This window comes from Mercenaria mercenaria, unplaced genomic scaffold, assembly GCF_021730395.1.
Source record: "Mercenaria mercenaria strain notata unplaced genomic scaffold, MADL_Memer_1 contig_1783, whole genome shotgun sequence".
NCBI lineage: Eukaryota > Metazoa > Mollusca > Bivalvia > Venerida > Veneridae > Mercenaria > Mercenaria mercenaria.
The window spans coordinates 1,993-29,712 of NW_026459787.1; the positions used below are offsets into that span (position 1 = coordinate 1,993).

Sequence of the window (27,720 nt, forward strand, 5' to 3'; positions counted from 1 at the left end):
CATCCAAGTTAGCCCGATACACAGACATATGCTTTACTCCGCCACACACTAGCCCGATTGGTTTGTAACATTTCAAATTGCATTCAACGTTGTTATAGCTGTTTTCTAGTTCCTTGTCTATGCAAAAACACTGTACAATGATAAAAAAAGGAACTCGATATACATACGCACAATCACTCATTATATATTCAACTACTACAGATACTAAATTGCTTGCCTGGTATTTTTGTTAACATGCCACTATTATTATTATTCGTTTTTACAAAAAAGATGAAAATCAAGCCTGCATTTTTATTACAAAATAAGAAATGTTTCTGTAATGGTTTCTTTTTATATAAAAGTTCTGATCTGGCTTGCAAGTATTCTTTGCGAAGCGGGAAAGCAACGCTTACCTATTGCTTTTTTAACAAAAGCTGTCCTTTAACCCACATACGTTCAACCACCGATGCTATCTTATGCTTTGTTGGATTTAACGTAACAGCGACACAATTATAGGTCATATGGCGACGTTCCAGCTTTTCGTGGTGGAGGAAGACCCCGGGTGGCCCTTCATGCATTATTTTATCACAGGCGGCAGCTAGGTAGAACCACCGACCTTCCTTGAGCCAGCTGGATGTCTCCTCACATGAAGAATTCTACACAAGCGAGTTATAATTGTGTCTAGTTTCTGCTTTTAGCAGTATTTCTCCCTTTGATGTTACTAAACGCTTATATATTTCGGTATTAAGTGCTACACGTTTTTATTATTAAAGTCAAAATTTGCTTTTGCTTAACTATATTGCTTTGATGAAAGGTATACTACTACTTGTTGATCGATCATAAAAGTGACTACCTTCCCTTGGCTTATTCCAACTGTATTTTTTCCGGATCGTCTGCACAGTGTGTAACACGCACCGGGTCCATTTTCTTCCAACGGTAACATATGTGTCGCATGTGCTACATTAAGGAGGTAGGTTACCTTCATATTTGTATGTGCGCATGTCCAACCGGAAGCTAACGTGACGATTTACGACGACGTTTACGACAAACGAAATGTGTTTGTATATTCATTCTTCTGAAAACAAATCATGAACCTGTCTTAGATCTGATGCTTTATGGCTTAATAGTGCAGAAATAATGAATAAATTGCCGCAGAAACGCTTCAAAACAATGTTGCCTTAAAATGACGTCATTGACGTCATGACGTTACGTGTCAGTTACCGCGCAAAATTAATAGCTGTTATCTTGAAAGTACGTAATTCTGTGCATTTTCTTTATTTTAACTATTTTCAAATAACCATTATTTGCTGAAATATTTTTTTATGAGTCTGTTGCCCTGAATAATAATCAATATTTTGCTTCTTTTATGTAGTTATATTGAAATGTTATGCGGAATGTAAGGAAATGGACGATGGTAACCAATGTTATTTGGAATACAATTGGGTGAAAGGTTACTTGTTACGGCCATTTTCAAATAAAAAATCTAGCAGTTTGATTTGTAATACCTATTTTTCAGGTTCCGTTGATAATTTGTAACGTATATACTAAAATTAAGACCCAAAGTTGTTCAAATTTAAGTGGAAAATGTGGTTTCTTGAATTAAATTGATGTTACCATGGAAACGAAGCCCGTGACCTATGTATCTAAATGTAAAATTCAAAAGCGTTGACACTGGTCTATTTAAGAAACACAGCTTCAGCTTTTTATTTTCATTTTAACAATATCCATCAGAATAATAGCAGCATGCTGAACGATTTTTCCATGAAAAATGCCAGACGAGGTGTACTGCTCTGAGTATTCTTAGCTGTGAAATTTGTTTGAATAAATGCAAATAACACGAAAATATAACTTACGTTAGAAATAATATGTTTTAAAGCTACATTAACTAGAAAGATAATCTTATTCAATATTTTTAATAAGAAATTACGACAAAAAGCAAGATACAGGCTATTTTAAACATTTCTGTTGTCACGGTTACTTTAAACTTTGAGAAAAATAGGGTACCATGTAAAGCGCTTGGTATTTTGCTGATAATATTACCAAAATATTCCATGTTGGTCATTAATGGAATGGCACTAAAGCCGTCGAAAACCCGTATTTTATACATAGTTGTTTAAAAATGAGAGAAAATGCGTTACCATGGAAACACGAGCCCCGCGACATATACATTTTAAGCTTATATTAGAAAGCTAACGTACATACTAGTAAAATTATCAATTATGTAGACTTCTACGGATATCAATGAAACTAAAATACACTGAAAAGTGTTAAATATCCGTATTTTCCTTCTTCTTTCAATATGAAATACCTTTTGAGGGTCATGTTCTTCAAACCTGGATAAAAACTGAACTTGAAGGGACAGAGACAAACGAAATTGAAATTGTACCAGTTAAAACTTCATATTAGACGAAATACAAAAACATGCTGCGGCTCAACTAATTTGAATTTACCCTTGTAACAAGGTAACCTACCTCCTTAATAGGCACACACCCTAAAATGCACCATATTTATGAGAAGTTGTACTTTTTCTTGTTAAAAATTGTTTTTTACGGTTGATATTACAGAACCAGAAATAAAGGGTTTCGTAGAATGTGTTTTCTGAACACAAAACAAAATAACATTGTTGTTAGACTAGAAAACAAAAACATTTTTATTGGATAAGTTTTATTTTAAAAATAACTATAGATTCAAAATGCATTTAACACTTCGTTCTGTGGTGCTGAATGTTATTAGTAATTTCAATAACATGGTTAGATATTTTTAATTTTCCGAAATGCCATTTCATTTACACGTGCAATATATTTCTAAAAAAAGATGAAGAACGTAGTTGATGTTTAAAATTTACATAAAGAAGTTATTCATGAAGAATTTGCTCCTACAACGTTCCACCTGATTCCAGAAAATATTAACAAAGGGAAGCAACTACTTCAAACAAAGTAAAACTTTTCAGAATACATAGTTTAGTAAATTTTAGTTTATACTCTTGATATCGAATGGTTCAGAAAAAAAAGAAAAAAAAAGAGTTTCTTCCTAATACTTCATCACTTCATTGGCGCATTTACAGTAACCGTAAAACGATCGGAAATTTTGCAGTCAAATTACTTGTAAATGCGTTGAGAGAAATAATCAAAGACTTAGTGAGGTAATTCCTCATCTGTAAAAAATATCTTTACGTTCTGTTGTAATTCTTAAAACCGACGAGTCATTCCAGCTTTTGATCTCAAAAATTTATTTGGACTACACTGATCTATGTACTTTTTGCATTTTTATAGTTCTTAACATTCATAACAGCTGTAGTATTTATATTCTTCTTAATTGATATTTAAACCTTAAAAGCATGAAATGTAAAGCATGTAATAAGTTCAACTTTGGAATTTATAAAACTTCAGGTAAAGTAAAGCTTATGTAGGCTAAGCCGTAAACTACAATGTCATTTTAAAAAATCAAAGCATTGAGATGTCTAGTGGTTGCGGGTATTGTTAAATTTATTTTCTGTTTAAATGCCAATCAATGCATGAATGAGAAACAAATATACAAATGTGCCTCATATCTAAGATGAACTCTGTCTGACCTAGCTTGTGATGTAACCATGGGCTGGAAAACCTTATCATTGATAGATCGTATGTAATTCAAATGGTCAGTGTGAATGGATACAGGTTGAATCAGAACTACTTGATCATTGGTAATTCATCCGCATTGTTCATGAATGGAACTATTTTGTGTAGCACATGAACATCTTTTGGAAGTGATTTGGAATAAAATAAAGATGCTATATGATTGTCAGAATTACACTTGTAACTCTGGTATTGGGTAAACCCGCAACCAATAAAAGAAATTATTCTTACCAATGTATTCGAACACTGTCATCATTGAATAGTATCCGACCCATACTTCCCTGTTCCTTAGTTCGTGTTCAATTTCAACCGTGTATCTATTTTGTTTCACTGTTACCGCCGGGAGAGCTATATTACAATTCTTTAGCGTAATGGCTTCGTCCCAGAGAACATTGCCGGATAGTTCAAAATATTCCACAGATGCTAAAATATAATATAGAGATATTCTATATTTTAGTAATAATAAAAAGATACGAACAAAATTTAGTGAAGAAGTGAGATAAACAGCAACCCTAATGAACCCCGGCACTTGCTTAATTGGAATTCTGTGATACATACTGTGAAATCATTAATATTCTTCTGGGACTTATTTTCATGGATTTCATGTTTGAGTTAATCAACGAAATTTAATAACAAAGAACATGTAAAATTCCCATTTATTTTATGTTCAAAAGTTGAAATCCACGCATTCATATCCCTAAGAAATTGCAATTTTGACACAAACCACGAAATTTCATGCCTACGATATTAAATGATTTTACAGTATGTACAAGTCCGTCTCATAATCTCATAGCGATTATTCGCATACCCCTATATAAAAACGCACCAGAGATAGATTTCAGAACAAAACATTATTTTATACATATGTAATGCTTTCGTTGTACATATGATGGGCAGCTTTTACCATCTTTCAGTATAAAGACGTATAGTCTAGTAAGTTGCCTGTCAGCCTTATACCGCTGGTAAATGTTTTACAAATCAGCTGCAATTTGCGCTTATATGTGGCAAGTATGAAGTAGAAGGAAAGACATCTTGAGGTCAGCTAACAACAACAGGATCCCCCAAATTGATCATTATTAAAATACAAGAATTTAAAATCTATTGAAAAATAGAAAGCTTGACATATGGGAGCAGGCTTTAAACACGGTTTCAAACCTCCATTTTTTTATTGCCGAAATGTACTTCCTTTTCATGATCAAGATGCAATCATTTTATATCTAATAAACGTTGTTTTAAGAAGCAGCACTACTTCAAAGCATTTAACCTAAGTAACCTATGTCAAATTGAAGGTCGTGTTGGATTTAATACACACATAACTCTTTTATGAGTTACAACAGTTGAGTCTTTGCTTTGTACATATAAAAAAAGTAAAATAAATAACTAACACTCTAAGCATGTTGATTAAATATAGGAAAATATTGACAAAAATCGAATTATGTTTATGGAATATATCTACGCATTTGTGGGTAAGTATCAACGAAGCATCGTAGGCTATGCGAAGAAAAATGACATAAACCGCTATGTAGTTGCATTCTGAGACGGACTATTCTCTATGAGTCCAATAGACAAAGTACAGTGAGACATTCACGGTCGTTACACGGTACTTAAGGACTGTTGTTTTGATAGATAATACAATCTAGTTTAGAAAGAAATTAAATGTAATAATAGCTCACTCGTTTTAACGGAATCTGTTCTTAAATCAACCTGTCCCATTACATAGAAATGCCCTATCTCATGCGAATGAAAATTAAGAATGAATATCCAGGAAGGGAAGTAAAGTTCCAACGTAGCTTCTCCAAACCGCAACTCACTGCAGGTGGATGTACAGTAGAACCTGCATTAAGAGCCCACCCGTGAGTCAAACTAAATGTGCTCTCTTATTACAGGTGGTCTTCTAATTCAGGTGTGATGCTTTTCATATTTCTTTATTTACAACATTGTATGTTGAAATGCTCTAGTTAGTAATTATTATCATTATTATTATTATACCAGATTGATAATGGAAGTTTAAAAACAGAAGTATATATTTTCAGCTTTATTTACACAACCACACATACGCAGAGACAAAGCAAACATACGGGATCAAGGAGAACAAATAAAAGAAAACAATGGGGCACTACCTTGGAACGTCTGATTGCAAAAGAAACCACCAGGGAGCTTAAACTGGTTATGATGCGCATGTAACCTCAATTGTAATTCCGGCCCACCATGTTCCCTCGTAAATCTTACCATCTTCGAAAGTAACAAAACAGTATGAAAATGTCATTTCGACAGTTCAGTCCCTGAGCCATCCATTTCGAGAATGTTTGTGATAAAAGGTTACGTATTTTGTGTTAGCGGAGCACGAAAATCATTAATCTTAGCGTTTACTTCTAGATGTATCTTCCATGAGACGCACCATTCATGTTGACAAAAGAGAAGCCAGTACGGCCAACTTTAAACGTACGGAAACATTATGTATCAAAAATACTTAATACATTTTGGAAAGCATCACGTATTTAGTTCTAAATCTCATTAAATAATCTTATATTTTATATTATAATATTACTTATACTAAATTGTAAAGAAAACAAATACTTAATACTATTCAGAACTTCTAGGAAGATACCGAGTGTCCTCTAAACGACACTGAGAGTTGCTGAAAACATTTGGAACAATAGAAATAACAATAACATCTTACAAAGATCTTTTTGGAAGCATAGAATGCAGCCCCGCTTTGATCGAGTCATTTAATGAGATGTAATGAAATGTGATACGTCCACCTCATCACCGGCTTAAGCGGAATTCTGTTAAATAAAGCTAAATTGAATGGACTTTATGATCCGTAATAACCAGAAAACCTAACAACACTGATTCCAAGTACGTGGGGACTTTCTTAAAACCATTACTTGCCACTTGAAAAATTGTTTTGTGATAGTTATTGAAATTTTTAATATGACTTTTGAAAGCATAGAACACAACGAAGTAAAATTGATTGATGATAAAAAGTGAAACTACCCTCACACCCCTAACACTGGCTTAAACATTAATAATAGTAAAACTGAATGGATTGTATAAAGTCGTTTAAAGTCCTAATCTAAAATCATGAAGAAATATCTGAAAAATATTTACTGCAGCATAGTAACAAGACATCTTGAATTAGATGTGACTTACGATATTTTCTTTAAAGTTTTACTTGATATAGCATATTTGTTCTCTTGCTGGTAAGCTGATATGAATAATGTTTTGCTTTACAACCTAATATTTACAAAATGGAAAGCAAGTGACAAAAGAAAGCCTTAGGCGATCCAAAATCACTAGATTTTTATGAATGACCTTTTGATTACTCTTTGATTCTGACGCAATTTGTATCATTTTATTACAAATGCTCTCCGTGCTCTTACTACTGCTAAGACCTTTAATAAAGAGTGTCCATGCCTTTTCATAGTCTTTTACACCTAATTTAATTGATATTCGAATTTTATTTATCATGATTGATGCATAGTCTCTCATAGTGTTTCTCTATATCTATGAGTGTTCCAACACAAGGAACAATTTAGTCTTAGACTGTTCGATTTAAATATTACAAATATATTTTGTACATTCTTTCATGCTTGACTTTTAAATGTTTCAAAATGACTACAGTTGACTTCTTCATTTCATATCAATCAATATATTTCTTTTATCTTGGTTTGATATTACTTAAAAATCACAATTTTGACAACCTCTAAAAACTTTTAAATCTAAAATTCTTACATATTTTCTTGGGTTGAGCACCGTGTTTCAATAGAAATTCACTTGTATCGATGAGCAGTTAACCTAACAAGTGTTCCTGGATTCACTACCGGTACTAATCAGTTTTATATAAGTAAGCGCTAAGTTCTCCATATTAGAGATTTTCAGCTTACATCGACGCGTACTGCGGACCACGGACTGCGGACTTACTTTAGGGGTTAGCATCCGGTTCTAATGCCGTAATACTGTTTCCATTTGAAATATCTGAGAAAAGACAGTTATAAGATTTATTAATTTTCGCTTTATTGTATATATGAATTCCAATATATTTGGTCTTACAGGCATTCTTAACAGCGTGTGCGTATCTTTTTTAAATATCCTTTTACCTTTTAATGTATTTATTCAAATGTTTCGACTACTGTTTTTTCCTGAAGCAAAGTATCTACACAAACCATACATGCATGTGTTAAAAAAAAGCTTTCGGTCAATAATGTTAAAAGACTAGTCTCGACTACTAAGCTGGTTGTATCAAATGACCACACAGAATTGCTCAAATTGTGTCACTGGTGTTGGCTTAGTCAAAAATATAATTTCGTTGACAATTCTATGCATGTACTGGCCATAAAACATTTTTGAAATATGATTGGAATTTTGACCTTGGACGCTTCCCAGGCCCCATGTTCACAAAACAATTTTCGGTCTCAGCTGGGTGTGGGAACGCTAAATGATACAACTTCGCTAAATGATACAACTGGCGTTAAATGATACAAAACTGACGCTAAATGATACAACCAACGCTACCTGATACAAAATCGATGCTCGCTAAAAGATACAAAACTAATGCTAAATGATACAACATTTTTAGGCTCGCTAAAAGATACAAACCGTTGACGCTAAAAGATACACATTTTCTATAGGGGTATGTGGATAATTCCTACATTTGTTCACGATTCCACAAAAAATATTATCTCATTTTATGCACGGCATGTCAAACGGAAATTTAAATATAGTTTTTTATGATTCCTGTGAAATAAACATATACATGATCCCAATTTTATTTCCCTGAAGTGCTTGCCAGCGTATATAAACGAAGAACAAAGCGGCATGTATTCGGCCTTTATACAATCTCTACGCCATTATTAATACTTTTCAGTGGTATAAATTGAACACAGTGGTACATTTTTTGATTTCGTAAATCCTTCAAACTGAGCTCAAAACGTATCCTTGCCGTAGTAACATGCAAAACGGATACAATTTTTTTAAGAATATGTTATATTTGTGTTGTTGACACTGTTATTATAACAATTCAAACTTATTTTTAGTTCTGCAAATTACCCGCTACAATTGTATACTTTTGTTTTACATGGTTTTAGTAATTCAGCTGCTGCATTGTACTGCCTGCTGTTACCGGTTCTTTCAGAGTTAGTTGTATATTGTAAAGACTTCGAACACTTTGTTTCATGCAACTATTTTTTACATTTTAAAATGTGATTCAAATGCAAGTTCAAAGGAGCCTACTAATGCAATTAGATCATGTGCATCAACTATAAAATGATTTCTACGGACTAATACAAGTTCAGTGAAAATTGTTATATAAATAATTTTATGAGTCAATGATTTAAAAAAAAATATATGGAGAGTGTTGTAGGAAAATAAAAATGTATGACGTGTCAATTTGCAGAACTTTGAAAAAGATAAAAAAAAATGTAGAATGACATGTTTATATACAACTGATGTGAAGATGTGACTTCTGTTGTATTGATGTAAAGGATAGTTGGAAACATTAAAAGCAACAATAAAATTTGCTTCTTATTGAATGAAAATTAAGAATATATCTATGGATTATCGATCTGCATTTACAGAAGTATCGCTCATAGAAGCATCGGTACAAAATGAACACGATGTAGTACAACTCGTGCTGGGAATCATGCTGACGTTGAAACGTGCATGAAGACGCATGTTGTAAGGTGTGCTTTCCAGGCCCGTATCCAGAAATATTTCAATGGGGGCACCAGGTAATCATCGGCAAGGTGCAACGTTGGGATATGTACGGGTTGTACCCCCAACTCAAAATATTGAAATAAAGGTATGAAATGGTAGCTTATGGTGCATTATTGAATCTGCATTTTGACTGCAACTTTGATGAATATAGTTCACCTCTCAGCCGACCGCGGGGAAATGGTGGGCACTCTGGACTCTGGGACTCTGGGCCCTGTTCTGGATCAGAGTCTGTTTTCAATAATTTTCTTTTTCACAAAATGGGCTCAGTACTGCGTATGCCTTTCTCAACATGTCTTTAGAATTTTATTTTCTAGTAGTAAATGATTTTATTACTCCGTATGCATCTGTCAAGTTCATGAAACCTTATTTACAACAATGTCTATGAAAGTGTTGTCCGAGTGTTATCAGAATGGATTAATTCTCCCACATTGAACGTACACGTGCATTGAATGTACACTTACAAACCTAGGTTAAACCTAACCCAAACCTTTTTCAGAATAGAACAAACTCAGTGTGTGCGTACTAACGTTGGTTTGTTTAGTAAATGAATCTTTTTTATTTAAGATTGAATTGTCTCGTGAGCACGACATCGTATCTTGTGCTCCCGACATCTTATCTCGTGCGCACGACAACTTATCTCAAGCGCACGACATCTTATCTTTCTTCACGGCATCTTATCTCGTGCGCACCACATCTTATCTCGTTCGCACGACATGCTATCTTGTGCTCTCGATACCTTATCTCTTGCCCACAACATATTATCTCTTGCGCACAAAAACTTATCTCGAGCGCACGACATCTCATCTTTGCTCTCAACTTCTTATCTCGTGTGAACATCTTATCTCGAGCGCACGACATCTATTTTTTACTCATGACATCTTATCTCGTGTGCATTACATCTTATCCCGAGCGCACGACAGTTTATTTCGAGCGCTCGACTTTTTATCTCGAACACATCTTATCTTGAGCGCACGGCATCTTATCTCCTGCGTACGACATCTTATTTCCTGCTCATGACATTTAGCATTGCTCATGAAATGTTAGAAATTGAATGTTAGAATGGCATGGCACACTGGCCTTCCAAGCCTAATTGTACATGTTATTTAAATGTTATGGTTAAATGATTTTCTCTGGAGTCATGGCCCTTAATTTGTGGCAGCTTGCCTGACAAACTCCCAGATGATATATTTCCAGAGCAAACAATAGCCTGCTACAGGCTTGTCACTTACCTTGAAAGTCAGACGAAAATACTGCTTTTTTGTGTGTTTTTTTTTTCAAGATCAGTGAATTGTTAAGGGATATCTTGATAATGGGCAATGAAAAATGAAATTTTAGAAAAGTCAGGAAAAATCAGAGAAAAAATGACATTCTGGATGACATTCTGGATCGATGTTTAAAATGCACATATTCATATTTCACATTATACGTGCACGTATAAAAACATGCGTACACGTGTAAATATAACGTCCGCGTGTATAATTTATACATGCACGCATAAACAACCACATATTTAAAAGCGTGCGTTTAAAAATATACACGTGGACGTATATATTTAAGCGTGCACACACATTCTAGCTGTACTTACATATACGCATTTACAAGTGTACGAGAAAATATATACGCACACGTGTAATTTAACACGTGCTTGCGCAATTCTGGGTATATTATATATACGCGTGCATCTATATAATTATATACCATTATACACGTATAATCTTATGCGTGCACGCTTGATACTTGATCCTTGTATTTTTAGAAATTTATATTTATTCGTACATAGGTACACGTATATATATATATATATACGTGCACGCATATATGGCCATGCACGAGTGAATTTATACACACGTGCACGTCCATATAAGTATGCACCTACATATTTAAATTTGCACATATATTTTTATCACATGTTTGATGTCATGGGAATGAAATAAAGCCACCACAAGAATTTGATAATACGCTTATGTAACAAAGCTTTAACGTTGACGTCGTTTAAAGTATAAGAGACGTTGGTCGAATTTACTTGGTCTATAATAGTAGCCTATATGTAAAGAAAGAAGAAATTTTAATGTTTCAGCAGACAAAAGTTACATGTGATAAAAAGTATATTGCGTTTGTGTCTTCAGAGCCTCGCATTTTTTTTGTTCTATTTAACTCGTTTAATAAATTCCATATGACATGACACTCATGTAATATCCTCTATATAAGTGCACGTGTATTTTGAAATATGCGCTCATGCAAAGCAGAGACGAAATATGATATATATAACCTGTATTTCCGGCTTATATCCCTGTGCCATCAACTTTTCAATTTTCACTAGTTTATGTAACTAATTTAGAATAAAATGAATGCACGGATGTTACTGGCGAGCACTCCAGGAAAATACAATTGGGATCATGTATATGTTTATTTCAAAGGAAACATACAACACTATACTTAAATTTCCGTTTGACATGTCGTGCATAAAAAAAGATCTTAATTTCGTGGAAACGTCAACAAATGTAGAAATTCTTTATGTATCCCTATAGAAAATGTGTATCTTTTAGCGTCAACGGTTTGTATCATTTAGCGAGCCTAAAAATGTTGTATCATTTAGCGTTAGTTTTATATCTTTTAGCGGGTCTCGATTTTGTATCATGTAGCGTTGGTTGTATCATTTAGCGTCAGTTTTGTATCATTTAACGCCAGTTGTATCATTTAGCGAAGTTGTATCATTTAGCGTTCCCACATGGGTTTTAGATTGAAATTTTGACAGCTAGTTTTAATGGTACATAAAAATTAAATTCCAGCTGAGACTGACAGTCCATACTGAATAGTCTCTAGAAAATAGGCATGAATTTAAAACTTAAATTTTAACATGCAATTCTGATATTAGATTATGAAAATACGAAGTGGCTGTTTCCTTTTTTTTATTTTCAAACATGCTGATATATAAATAATTCAGGATGTTTTCCCTAAATTATGGTAATTTATCGGATATCGCTTCGACGAAGATGAAAGGTAACTTCCTGTATGTTCAGACAGTGAACTAAATTATTTAAGATATTTCATTAAAACGTCTATTTTATGAAAACTTAGATACAATCATCAGAATTAATGAAAAACAATGACCATTTTCGTACAGAAGTCAACGAGAATACAGTACATATACTATGCAACAAAAATTAAACCGACGTTCATTTTATTCAGAAAGTTTAGTTATTTTTTTCACAATATTATTTTGTACTCTGTACTGCGTTTGTATCTTATTTTGTTGCTAGGAAAAACAATTTTAGGAATCCGTATAGAGGAACACAAATTAAAACCAGGAATTGCCTATATCTTCAAATCCATGTTTCAAGTTGCATTTGTTTAATGCATGAACATATTAAGGTAAAGTATTATCGTATATAGTAGTACAGATGGTTCGAAACTTCACATGTCGTGTCGTTTGAGTCGTGCGGACGATAACTAACGCCAGAAATGTCTCGAAATATCATTTATTTTATTTGTTGGGTTTAACGTCGCACCGACACAATTATAGGTCATATCGCGATTTTCCAGCTTTGATGGTGGAGGAAGACTCCAGGTGCCCCTCCGTGCATTATTTCATCAAGAGCGGGCACCTGGGTAGAACCACCGACCTTCTGTAAGCCAGCTGGTTGGCTTCCTCACATGAAGAACTCAACGCCCCGAGTGAGGCTCGAACCCACGTCGGTGAGGGGCAAGTGATTTGAAGTCGGCGACCTTAACCACTCGGCCACGGAGGCCCCCTTCTTTCTTGCGAACCTTTAAGTATTTTGAGAAAACCCCTACTGTAAGTATGCAGTCCGCTGTCCGCATTTCGCGTCGAAGTAAGTTGAAAATCTCTATTAAAGAGAGGTGTAAGTCGAACAACCTTAGACATAATGTCTTTTATCAAATCGTTAGGAAAACAAAGGCATCACCCGGATACTGGGTACTCAAAACGTCTGTGTTCTATCCAGTGAAATGAATGGGTTGGTTTAGTACATTTCCCATAAAACTACTATTTCTGAACTTCAATGTTCTAAGTGAAAAAAAAATCACGATTGTGCTAACTGCTGCATGCGATAATAAATAAATAAATAAGCTTTTTGCAAAGCTTGTTTTCGTAAAAAAATGAATTATTTTGAAAATTTGTGTTGTTTTTTATTCTGCGTAGTAGTACTACGATAATCGTGAAAGTATCATGAAAATCTTATAAATTTTCAGGAAAAGAATAATATCGCGAAAAATTAAAAATGTTTTCATGAAAGATTGATTATTTTCACGAAAACTGTCACAATTTACGCGAGTATTATCTGCTTGTGTTTGCAGAAACATGACAACAGAACATTGTTTTCACCACTCGATGCATATGCCATTAAAAGGTTCATAAAATTGACCTTATTTTTTCAAACACTTTTAACAGAGTTTTAACAGGTCGCCATTACAATTCCCCTCTAGAGCAAATGTTTGAGGGATTGCATTACAAGTAGCTCACCCCAATCAAGCGTACCATACTCTTTGATTCATTGAAACGAAGAAGCCATTGGTCTGCCCATGCCCCAAGTGAATTTAAATCAGACTGTAAATCTTCACAATCATGTGTACTGTTCACTTCTCTATAAACCTTAGTTTCTACTCGAGGATTGGAAAATTTGAAAATCTAAACTTGTCAGAACACAACTCATAATATAAGTTCCTTACCCCACTCACATTCGTACACAAATGCTGATTATTTGGACAGGAAAAACAGAAAACAGAAAAGTGGCAGGCATCAATATATATTTACCCTACCTAAAATAATGAAGATTGATGTTATCAAATAAATTATTATGTTTTCATACGACTTTGATTGAAATAAATCAGACTTTTTGTAGGAACACAATTTAGCAAACATTTGAAGAAAATGGCGTAACTGCATCAAGGGGAAAAACTATAATGCAACTAAATATAACATCATGATATATTATAGACGATGTGTGCATAGTACGTATTTATTGTGATTAAAGTCAAAATTAGAACAATATAGGACTCGAATTATAAGCCCTCAATGAGGAGAGCGCAAGCCAAAAACATAAAAAAAAATTTTTTGTATTTTTGAAAATATACGAATGACATTTTACAGAATGTCAGGATTTAATGGGCATCACATTGCTGTTAATGGCCATTAATCTTACTATTAAATGAAATCGTACAGAACCTAAATATTTAATGGGCATTAAATCAAAGTTAAGAGCCATGAATTATCATGTTAAATCCAAAATATACAGAATTTTATTATTTTTTCAAAGCCATTAACATTTTTAGATACCAAACCAAAATTTTAACGACATGATTCATGGTCGAAATGGGTGTTTTAATGTTATTTTTAAATGCAACCCAATAATATCGTGAAACCTGTTAAATAAAGTGATGCATGAATTAATTGGCTTAATTAACGGTTTTTCCTATTTTAATGGATATTTTACAGGGTTTTAAACCATGTTTAATGGTATGTGCATCCAGTAGTGTTTCCTGGAAAATAAAAAAGTTTTCGCGAAACTTTATTTTTTAATGGAAACAGAAACTGCCTTTATAGATTTATCTTTAAGCAGTACTAAACACTACTTTGGCATATAATCTCGATAACTAGATAATATTTTCACGAAAACATTCTCCTAACTTCACGAAAGTTTATTCAATTTTTCGCGAAAAGTATTGTTCTTTTCCTCGAAAGTTCATAAAATTTTCATGAAAGTTATGTGATTATCGTATGCAGAAATATGCCACCATAGTATTCAATTCATCTTTTCCTTCCCTTGTAACATAACGAGATTTATTCTATGTCTAATTTATCTATCCAGTCGTGAACGTTCTTTTGCAACACGTGACCGTACAATATATTTCCTTATTGGACGCACGTGCGTACAAAAATAACTGTATTCTTCCGTACCTGGACGGTTAAAGAAGTCCCATGTTAAACATACGATAAAGCCCGAAACGGGTGAAAATGTTCCGAATGTTAATCGGGTGAAGTAGGTGCTCTATGCACAGAGTTATATTTTGCGTTTTGAAATGAGGAAGACTTGATACACTATTGAGTGAATCATTTTTAATTTAATCTTAAATAAAATAGATATAGAATAAAAAGGTTTTTATCCCCCGCCGATGAAATCGGGACGGGGGTATTGAAACGGCGTTGTCCGTCCGTCACGTCTGTGCGTCCGTGCGTGCGTCCATCCGCATCCATTTCTCAGTAACTAGCAGATAGAATTTCATGAAACTTGAAATTAACATGCACCAACATACTGCAATGATGCCCAATTTTTTTTTTTTTTTTTGATTGGTTAATTTGCCATAGAGTCATTGCCGTTGATTTAATGAAAATCCACGTCTGCAGCCATTTCTTAGTAACAAGCTGATAGAATTTCATGAACCTTGAAATATATATGAACCAATATACTTTGATGATGTCTTTCATTGTTTTTAATTGGTCAAGTTTCCTTACAGTTATTGCCCTTTAAATGTTTAAAAACAAACCAACCAATTGGTAGAATTTCATTAAACTTCTTTCATTCTTTCCCATAAACATTTATTATAAACATGTGAAGTCATGTACCCACACCTGGTCACCACCTTGCCTTGGTCACCCCCCCCCCCCCCCCCGCCCCCCCCCCCCGACCCCCCCCCCAAAAAAAAAAATAAATAAATATTTTCATTCATTTTTAGTATTTTTTTTCAAACCTTCCATGAATATATATCAACATGCAAAGTTGTACCGTTCCCCCAACTAACTCCTCCACCCAGTCATGACCACCTCCCCCACCACCCCCCCCCCCCCTCCGATAATGCATCACCCCGCCCCTACCCAACCCCACCCTACCACTCTTTTTTTTTAATTTTTAATTTTCTATCAATATTTATAATCAACATGTGATGTTTTGCACCCTCACCCGGCCACCCCCGCTGCCCTCCACCCCAATCAAAAAATAGCATTCATTTTCTGTTAAACTGACTTTGACTAATGGAGTTATTTGCTTCTTAGTAACATCCTTAACTTTTTGCCGGATATATAGAAATTATGTTTTTGCCATTCCTCACTACAAACCCTTTCGGCGGGGGATACCAATTCATCAAATTTGCTTGTTTAACACTGAACTGTACAATACGAGATATATTTGGACCCGTACCCAGCTGGGAAAACCATATTGGACTCGTTATCGGCTCGTCCAATATGGTTTTCACGGCTAGGTACTCGTCCAAATATATCTACGTATTGTACAGAACAATGTTAAATAACCTACTATTATATTGAGTAAATCATATACGGAAGAGAAATGTGATATTTCATTTCACGATGTACCTTTACTATTGCTAATAGTACTATGTTTTAAAATGATAAGATATTGTTGTCAGAAAACTGTTACCTTAAGATTTGTAAAGCCAAATAAAAGGTTATTACAATTTTACATAGCTTTCTAAATTATCTTATCCGCTACGAAAGTTATTATTATAATTATTACTTTAAGTAGAAATCTTTGTTTTATTACAAACTTTTAAGACTTTTCGAGACGTTTAGGTTACTATAGTTTTAGAGAAACAAAAACATCCAATCCCTTGAGTTCAGCTAGAATTTTCTGGAACGAATTTGGCATTTAATTTGCCAAGTTATATATAAGTAATACAATGAACGTGTTTATCTATTCTATAGATTTTATTATTGCTATGTATTATGTATTAGAATTTTTAAAGTTTCCTAGAAGACATTTTAAGGTTTACCCTTATAAGAAAACATGCTACTTTTATCATTAAAATCATCATTATGTTTTTTTTATTATTACAATTATAGTACTATTACAAAATTATTATCATAATGTTGTTATTATTCATTCATTCCATAACATGGATCTTTCAACAATAATAAAAAGAATATAAAAGAAAATGAATTGGCATTTTTGTTTTGGGCAGTGCTTTCAGAGTATCAATATATGTACGGTTTTGCTAAATGCATTTCGATGCATATATTAGTTTTATTAGTAAGTGTTTATATAGAGTTTCAGTTGGACCAGTAAAGTCGGTTTGCTTTCATCTGGATGATATCATCCCATCCCTGAGTACAGTTTATCTTGTTTGTTTCTTCTTAGAACTAATTAATGCCCTGTCTGTTACCACTTTTCTAAATCAATATACAATTAGTTTTAAGCGTTGTTATCCTGTACGAAATGTTACAGCTGTAAAAGACCTGTATTTTTGTTCAAATTACAGTGAAGGTTATTTCAAATTATTTACACCTGTAGATTTTATATAGCAACATTTATTTTCCAGCTGCAGATTTCAATTCACAGCTGTAAAACGATTGTAAAACAGTTCGAATTATACAAACGAGATACAGCTGTGAAACTAGTTACAGCTGCAAAAATGAAAGGTTACAGCTGTAAAACGGCCTCAAAGTTACAGCTGTAGAAATATTACAGGTGATGAAAAAAGAAAAAGTTTTAGGATGAATTTTAAGGGTTAGCAATTACTACAAAAATGGCAAAATAAATGATCATGTAAGGAAAAATAAATATGAGGGCGTTATGACGACAATACTGACGTCAATAAGTCTTCTTGGCTTCGCCTACGTTTATTACTAATCGTATAACATATATATAACAAGACTTGCGGATGTATATCTGTAGTTTATATGTCGCGTGCGATGAAAGCTATTATTTTTCTTCTACAGCACTTATCCTTATACACGAAAAGATATGTACAAGGAAGAATATTCATTTTACTACTTTCATACGAGATGTTTTAGAAGTTATTCAAATATCTGAGGTACATTTTAGGCATGTGCATTTTGATTTGTAATATTTGTTTTATTATATAGGTTGCGTTTATGAAGGGTTTCAGTGTAGGCAAATACAGTCAGTAACAGGATGTATTCTCCTTAAATACAACAGGATGTTTTCCCATCATTGAGATGATGGTGGTGTTACCAAATTTGACAAACTGCTAAGTAGATATCTGTTTTTGTTTTCATTGAACTGGTTCGTCACATAGATTTGCACAACCCAAGTTTATGTTACAGGTATTTTCACAAATACTTCTATCGTGTAGATTTTTCTATAATTCTTTACAGATATAGGTATAAATTCCACAAAATCACTTTCTAATATAAAAAGCACGGTTTGTGTTTTGGAAATTATAGAATTTACAAAACAACATCACCGAAATCTGCATTTCGGTTTACGTCAAAGATAATGCATAATTATTAAAATGTTTCTAAATCCACATGCTGACACATGCAATCTATTTAATTGTTCTGTATGTCACAGCGAATCGAACCAATAACACAATTCGCAGATATTAAACATTAACATGTGTCATTTGCACTAGCACTGCACTTTTCCTCGAGTTAAGCCACGTTAAAAAGGTAAAAAAAAATCAGGCTGGTGATCATCTTGAAGTTCATCAAAAGAAAGAACGGTGAGTAGAATTTTACGCTCCTTTGAATTTCGTAAGATAGTACTTCACACTAGATATAGAATGATATTATTGTCATATGTTTGTTTGTGAAAAAGAAATATTTAGCTTATCCAAATCTGGAAACAAAAACAATTACAGAAAATATGATAATAGCTAACTATTTATCAGAGATACTTTTACCACATGTACACTTTCGTCAATATTTTTCCGTACAATTTGGGACATGAAACAACTTTCAAATGAGAGCAAAAGCTGTTCCATGGTTTTAAATATATCCACAACTTCCAAACAAATTTATTGAACTACACAAAAGTCATATTGAGGACTAAAATATAGAAGAACGTTACAGTAATAATGTTATTACTTATTAATAATTTCTAAAACAAAACTTTTAAATTTACATTTTGACCAATGCAGGGCATAAAATTGTAATTTTAACACCTTGCTGTACTATATTTTTTTCATAAAGAGTTCAGTTCATGTCTATTTTTTACCTCTGCTTTTATGTTGGTTGTGCACAGTGTCCGAAATATAATTATTATTTGAAATTACGTTTGCGTTAGAGATTCGACAAATATGACTTAATGGTTACATTCAAAGCTGAAAAAACAACGTCACTTATCAAAAACACAACTAGCATCTAAAGTATACAACTGCGTTTCTTTGTGTTATTTCGATTTTTAAGGTAGTACTACGCTTTTTCCATTTTCGTTGAGTGGATTTTCAATTCAATAAATACAAAGATACGCAAATTGAATATAATATTTATTTCATAAAATGATCAATACTACAAACGTCGCTAGCATCCATACAAGTTCTTATTTCTATGTATCCCGTTAGTTATCTAACAGGTATTGACCGCAATCAATTAATATCATATGAAAAAGGACATTTTTACACTTTCTACTCGGTTTGTTTTGGGTAATACATATGAATTGTAGTTCTAATAATTTATATATAGTGCACAACAAAATACAAACACCGCGTCTGAACATAATTTACTTCCTCGTTCAGAATTAGAAAACGGGCCATCGAAATCATAATTATATAACAGAAGATTTGTTTATTTTGGATTTAGCACCATTTTTCGACAGTATTAAATAAACAAGTGTTCCTGGATTCTGCACTAGTACAAAACTGTTCTCTAGAAGTTACTGCCAGCTTTCCAACATGAATCAGAGGTAGAGGACGAATGATTTCAAACAGAATATCTTTAAGCAAATCGTCACGGAGAACATGCACCATACCCGGGTATCGAACTCCCAACACCGCGATCCATATATCTGAGCTCTCCCAAGTGTGCTAAGCAGGCGGGTTGTTACAATATAATCAAGGTCCCGTGGATTGCGTTACTTTCCTTAAAACAGAAACTTTTATTATCTTTGTTCTAATTGATGATACAGCAATTTATAATACACACTAAAAACATAAAGCTGCATTTGAGCACTCATAAATTAGTTACATGAGATTAATGCTCACAGATAATCAAAATACTTTCCTTTGATTTTACCGGATGACCTAGTTTTTGACCCCACATGACCTACATTAGACTTGACCTAACAGTTACCGAAATAAACATTTCGACCAAAACTCATGCGTTTCAAACGGATTACATGTGACAATTGATTGGAATCGCTGATAATAAAGTTATATAAAATATAACTATACTGGTATCAAGAAAGGAGAGACTTTTTATGGCGGCTCAACTGCTGTTGGCATAGTTGATAAGTTTTATAAGATCAAAACTCATGCGTTTCAAACGGATTACATGTGACAATTGATTGGAATCGCTGATAATAAAGTTATATAAAATATAACTATACTGGTATCAAGAAAGGAGAGACTTTTTATGGCGGCTCAACTGCTGTTGGCATAGTTGATAAGTTTTATAAGATCAAAACTCATGCGTTTCAAACGGATTACATGTGACAATTGATTGGAATCGCTGATAATAAAGTTATATAAAATATAACTATACTGGTATCAAGAAAGGAGAGACTTTTTATGGCGGCTCAACTGCTGTTGGCATAGTTGATAAGTTTTATAAGATCAAAAACAAGCGAGAATAAAGCATTCTTTATTTACTGAGTCTGTACGTCATTACGACCCATAGCTTCAACAGTGGAGGATTATTGTTATTAGAGACCATTTGCTGGACGATACCAAAGGTGCAAAAATTATAACGATATTTAGTTCAAGTACGGGAAGACATTTGACGGCTGCCTAAAATAATAGATGAATGGGAACTATTATATGGTATGATGATACAGGAACATTGCACACTAAAATTAGGAGCGGTTGCTTGTAATTTGATTGAGGAAATATAACCCGGACACTACTTGATGGTTTTGCCTCCGCATTTTCCAGATTTTGACTACGTCCTTATGGTTACATTACCACACCTACCTTTTAAGTTTGATACAAAGATAATGAAAAAATGTATGCAAATATACGTTCTAAATATGGAGTTACAGAGATGAAATCATATCCTTAAGATAATAATCGCAAATAATAACATGCTACGCGGAAATGTCTTATAATAATTGTTAAATCATGTGGTTCGAAGGATGTGAATCAGCTGGTCAACATAAAAATAGATCTTTAAGTGGTGTATTTCAAAATGATTTTAGACTTACAAAGTCTGTTGAGATCAAATAGTCATAATAATATTAGTTTCTTCACACTGACACTAAATTATTTTCTCAGAAAAACATTTTCTCTCTAGGCAGAGACAGAGGCAAGAGATATTGTAATTGTTTTTAGAAAGTGGTATCAGAGAGGATTGATTTTATGGACAGGTGCTTTACATTCAATGACTCTAACGACTGATACCAGTCTAAAATGATTTCTGAACGTGCTGAAAATATTTTGTTCAAAGATAAGTTAAGAGATCAAATAGTTTGTGTATAACTATATAAATCATAACCCTTTACTAAACATGTATGTATACCAGTACTTCATACAAAGGCATACAACGTTGGTTTAGTTTACTTGGATGAGAAACAGAAGATGAAAGCAAAACCGCTGAAGTCTGTTTTGGTAAAAGTGTCCTAAATTACCGGTAACAGCTGAAAAAAACAAGATTCTGAAAAAAAACTATTTATAGATAACCTATGTTTGATCAAAATTACTCTGTATTTTATACGAATCTAGGACAAACGCGTGACACTTGTGTACAAAACAAAATGACAAGAAGGAAAAATTAGTATATCTCCCTTTTTGTATGAAACACTGAACTTGGCTAAACTGAATTACGAATTATGCGGAACATTTTTCGACTTTCGCACGCCCAGTTTAATACATTGTTATCACTAAAATATGTCCTTTACGTTTAGGTAAATATTTAATGTAATTTTGTGTGTATGGTGAAGTCTTATAAAACAGAATTAATTATAATCCTTCCACATCCTTCCACATCACATACTAGTATTTCAAGTAGAATATGTGTTTATAGCAATGTTTTAAATTTGAGCGTTAACTGTGTGGTTATGCCACTAATATGGCAGCACAGCTTCGAGAATAAGTGTGCTGTTATACCTACAATACGGCAGCAGATGTTTCAAGTATAAATCTGTGGTTATGCTTCAATATGGCAGCCCATGTTCAAGTATAAATGTTTGGGTCCGCCTACAATATGGCAGCTCATATTTCAAGTATAAATGTGTGGTTACATGTATGCCTACAAATCGGCAACACAGCTTTAGGAATAAATATGTGGTTATGCCTACAATACGTCAGCCGGTGTTTCACGTCGTATGAATTAGTGTGTGGTTAAGCTACAATGTAGCAGCACGTATTTCACGTATAAATATTTGGGTATGCCTAAAATATGGTAGAACATGTTTCAAGTATCAATGTGTGGTTATAACTTCAATACGGAGATGATTACATTGCATAGACACATTTGCCTAAAACGTTTCATAACTAATTAATTTGTAATCTAAACACATCAACACTAAGTGTGAAGTTAAAGTCAAAATATATATTACCTTGAATTTCAAACATTTGAATTAGAACAAGAAGTATATCCATTACGTGTGGAAACATGTTGATATTAATTTAAGTGTAAATTTAACTGCAATTTAAATGACGTGCGGAATTGATAAACCGTACATAATTGCTGGATATACGAAACTGCACACGTCAGGCGGTTGTTCTTTCCTGTTTACAACTACATTTTAGTGTCTTAACCCTTACCCTGCTAAATTTCTGTAATGAACTTGTCTATCTTTCAATTTGGACAGCACCATTTACAGTTAAAAGGGGTGCTTACAAAAAAGAAATGGCTGAATTGGCGAACAGTGTAGATCTTGATCAGACTTCACGAATGTAGGCTGATCATGATCTAATTGTGTCCAGCATGATAAGGGTTAAAAAAAGTTCCTTGTCTCTTTGTTACATTAGATATTTGCCAAACCAGAACCTTTTTTTAAAATGAATTTCAAATTATTCAAAGTAGTGGGTTGCGCTAGTAAATTCGAAGAGTTTTATCATGAGGATATTTATGAAATTCTATGTCGGTATCCAGATTCCGACGTCAATATTAATATTTTTGTAATAATTGATATTCGAGAAATTCAGATTTGTTGATAGTACAGGAATTATATACGCAGTACACAGAAAACAACACAGATGTTAATAACTACCTCAGTGGTATGCGGCCATTTGTATTTGAAAATTATGTACAACCTCAAAATGCGAGCGATTTTACCGCTGAAAGTGGATATTGTTTGAGCCAGTTCACGTTAATTTTTAAAATGATTTTGTTGCCAACTTTAAAAATAACCATAAGATATGATAAATTATATATTTGGTAAATTTATTCTTTTTCTTTGTAATTGTATTCACTTATCCTTAGCTCAAATATTCATTAATTCATTCATTTAGTCATTCATCAATTTATTTATTTACTGAAAATGCTTGATCATTTGATATTGAAATAAAATAGTCAGTCAACTAAAAAGCTACTTCTTGTTCTAGTATGTATTATTATGAATTCAGTCAGGTTGTGTCAAGACAAAAAATGCTAGAAAATATACATACAGTTCCGTCTACATCGCGGTTTGTCATAATATTTCGCGTAACCCTATGTCGGCTGAATTATGAACACGTTGAAAGGACATAAATTCTCTTTGCAAAGGAAATAGAGTTTGATCTATGGATTCCTTCATATAAGTTAAAGTGATAAATCATTTAGAATTTACCAATATTTAACACTATTTATTGATCCACAATTTCTTATCGAGAAACATAGAAGCCGCCTTAAACAGCGTGAAACTTAACATAACTCAGATGCAGTCCCAATATAAACCATGTACATTGATCAATGGATAAATCATATTAAGAGGGTAAAAACCGTTTTGATCCGGAAGAAAATATAGTTTTCGTTTGTATATAAATATTTAAATGTTTATCAGAAAATTCAATTTGCGCAAAGAACGGGAAACCAGACTTTTGAAGTTGAAATTGAATTCTTTAATGTTTGGCGCATTTTATTATATCTTTGAATCAAACATAGTATTTATGCCAAAGTTTGGATTTAAACATTTTCGGTGTTATTTCGTGTGAAAGGCTTTTCTTTGCTGAGATGCTTTCGTGATGGGTACTTTTTGAGTTGACACACACACACACACACACACACACACACACACACACAAAATGATAAGATATTTTTCGACAATTAAAGCATGTTCTATCAACTAAATATGAAAGTCCAATGTGATATATTTTTCAGCTTAGATCTGAGATGCATCAGTCAAATTCGGAAAAACTGATTACGGATGTGCTGTATGTTCCTAGTAAAGAAAACACACGAAAACACACTATCTCTGTTTGCTACGAAAAACACATGAGGAAGTTAAATCAAGTTACATCGATTTTAACAATAACTTGCTCTTTAAAATGAAGGAACATGTAAAACTGAGCTTTTATTAAACTACTGAAGAATGGAAACTATACAGGTAGAACCTCAGATATGTTTTTTGCCTGTGAAGCGAACTTATTTACAACATGCAGACCGAAACATCACAAAATTAAATGGCTGATCCCGCCCAAAATAGTGTACTTTAACTGTATCTTTATAATTAAGATACAGTAGTATTAAAAATCGGATTTCTTATGAAATGAATGCATCGGAATATGATCACAACGAACAACTGACTCAATACATCTTATCAATAGTTGTCGCCTTAGATTAAACAAGCCACTAGACCGATGACAAAGAATAGTACCTTTTCAGTTTTTTCCCCTTTTTATTGTCAAATACTAAAAACGCTAATATATTTTGGAGAATTTATAATAACATTTAGGCTATATCTTGCTAAAGTTGCAGGCAAGAACGGGCGCCTGAGTTGAACCGCCGACATTCCAAAAGCCTGTTGGATGTCTTACACACCATGCGAGGTTTTATACCCACATCGGTGGGAGCAAAATGAAACCGGCCACATTAACCACTCTGTCACGGAGGCCTTTTTTTCAGTTTAAAAGAGAATATATCCCCCACCCCACCACCACACACACATTCCTTAAAACAAACCTTAGCCGAGAACTTGTCCAGCCGCAGTTAATTGCATGGGTTCCTATTTTTGAAAAAAGAAATGCAACTCTACGTGGTAAACACCATGTATAAAAGGCATAGTCTAAGCTTTTTCAGAATTACATGTAGTATTTCAAATAAACTTTTGCACACTCGCTTATGTTTTACATACTACTTTATAGAGTCAATTAACCGTTATTTCTTTCATTTCTGTAATAAGGAAGCAGTTTTCGTTATGTATGTTGAAATTATACGGATATTGCTTTTAAAACATTTATATAAAACAGAGCCGATCTGTTGAAAACAATAACGACACTGTAAACAAATTCTTTTAAAATTTTCTGGTCTAAATCAATTTTAATAATTTCAATACTATGATAAGCCAACTTTGTAAAAGAAAACTTTTGAGAGACGGGTTATTTTTGTAAATTTCGTTTTACTTTTTCATTGGTATCCAGTTATATTTGACGCTCATTAAGGTGACGTATGAAATTAATAAGACTGTATTTGTGAAATGCTCAAAAGTTTGCATCCTTCTCTTATACTTTAATAGAATGAAAACCTATACATTTTTGGAAAAAAAAACAGTCTAAAGAGATAGTTTAAAACAAAGCTGATAGTAAGGCTTACAATTACAAAAATGTATTTGTCACTAAAATGGATGTGATGCCTTCTGAGCACGCCTTACAGCTAGAAATAACCCAGTTTGGGGGAAACGCTTCACAAAATATGCAAGAAAAGATTTATTTTGTGAAATGTTTTGCACGGCTAAGAGTGTATACACTCTGTCAATGGACATACAGAACATAAAGATAATCTGGAGACAAATATCAAAATTATGTAACATTACTCTTTTATGCAGAAACTAGTGTATAAAATGCAGAATAACTTTTGTGTATAGTTGTAAGCCTTTTTCAAAGATCTATGGTATGTTAGACATTTTACTTCTTTGATTGGCCTACATCCTTTTGTGGTCCCAGTGATATAATCAGTTTTGTTGTATCCGTTTAAAGATTTAAATTACCTTTCAAAAATGTGTAGGTTTGTTTACTTTGTCAATATGATAAACTAACAATAGTGTTTTTTTTATATAATATAATATACAAACTACACGCGTGTTTATGTAATTAGATTCTTCTGTGACGCACTGCATTAAAGGGGTGTCAAATTACTGACAAAAAGAAAACAAAAACTGAAAATCTGGAGGTATGCTCAAGATATTTATGGAAAAAGTATAAGGCAAAATAGAATCTCCTACTGACTTTATGTAGTTACAATGTGTAACATCTTGGGAGCACTAGCTTTAATTTCCAATGTACACAATATTGGTTATCATAATTTACTTTGTATTTGTAGTTCTGTCAAAATATCACATTATATCAATATATGTAACATACACACCTATAAACTTAAACTAGAAAAAAAACCCATTAATTACCTTGAATTCCAAACACTTGAAGTAAGACCAGCAGTATATCCAAAACGTATATTAACATTTTAGTACCACTATACAATTTTCAACTTCTACCGTTTCTTTTAGATATACAAATCAGACGCGGAAGAGAAAACTGAAGGTTAGGTCATGTAAAAATCGGCATGCGTGCAGAACGGTGTTGTGACTAGTTTACGCGTTAAGACAAATCAAATCTTGTCACACAGGTATTTTATCTTTTAAATTATTGAAGGTACAACATTTAATTTTTCCGCTACAGAAATTGTGGATTTGGACGGATGTTGTATTTAATGATAACCGTTACGGATTTTATTAGTCTTATTAATAATATATTCTTTTACTCTTTTTTCTTTTCTTGATTTAGCAATATGAAAGGCATTCTTACACAATTATACACGCTAGCATTAAAAGGTTTTTTTTGAAGGCTTACTTAAAACTATTAATGTAGTGACGCAGTAAGATATCGATAAATATTGTGAACTCAGCTTATTGTGTTGTTTCTTTGTTAATTACATGTGTCAAAACTGCTGTTTGCTTTCACTATTTTGTTTTTAAGGTGTTATTCATTGTATGTTTTAGAATATGATGAAAGAGTTTCGACCTCCTTAAAAATAGTATAATTATTGTACTACTGTGATGATAATCTCAATGATATACAAGTTTTGCCTTTTATCAAAGACCTGGAATAAGTTAAGTGATATCTACCGAGGGCGTTTTGACGACAATACTGACTTGGCTCCGCCTACGTTTATAACTAATCGTGTAACTCATCTTGCCGCATTTCAGAAAGCGGTCCGCAGAATAAACACCCTACTTTCGTTTTCAAGTAAACAAGTCGAAAACATGCGAATATAAGCGTTATATTATATATAAGTCTTGTTTTATGTAAAATACATTCCAAGAGTGAAATAATGCCCTTTTTGGTCCCCGGTTTACGCACAAATGCGCGAAAAAAAGAGTTAAATTAAGGATCTATTTATTAGGGACCT

At 33.2% G+C, this 27,720-nt stretch overlaps 1 protein-coding gene across 1 annotated transcript; it reads right to left on the reverse strand.

The window, feature by feature from the left end:
* On the reverse strand, positions 1-27,400 carry LOC128551869 (uncharacterized; the record flags this gene model as incomplete). Its single annotated transcript, XM_053532796.1, has 5 exons — positions 26,717-27,400; positions 3,825-4,016; positions 2,455-2,470; positions 833-941; positions 1-130 (listed from the first exon to the last, which is right to left on the reverse strand). Coding segments are annotated over exons 1-5 (505 nt in total), but the record flags the coding sequence as incomplete, so codon positions are not given.
* Positions 27,401-27,720: the final 320 nt, after the last annotated feature.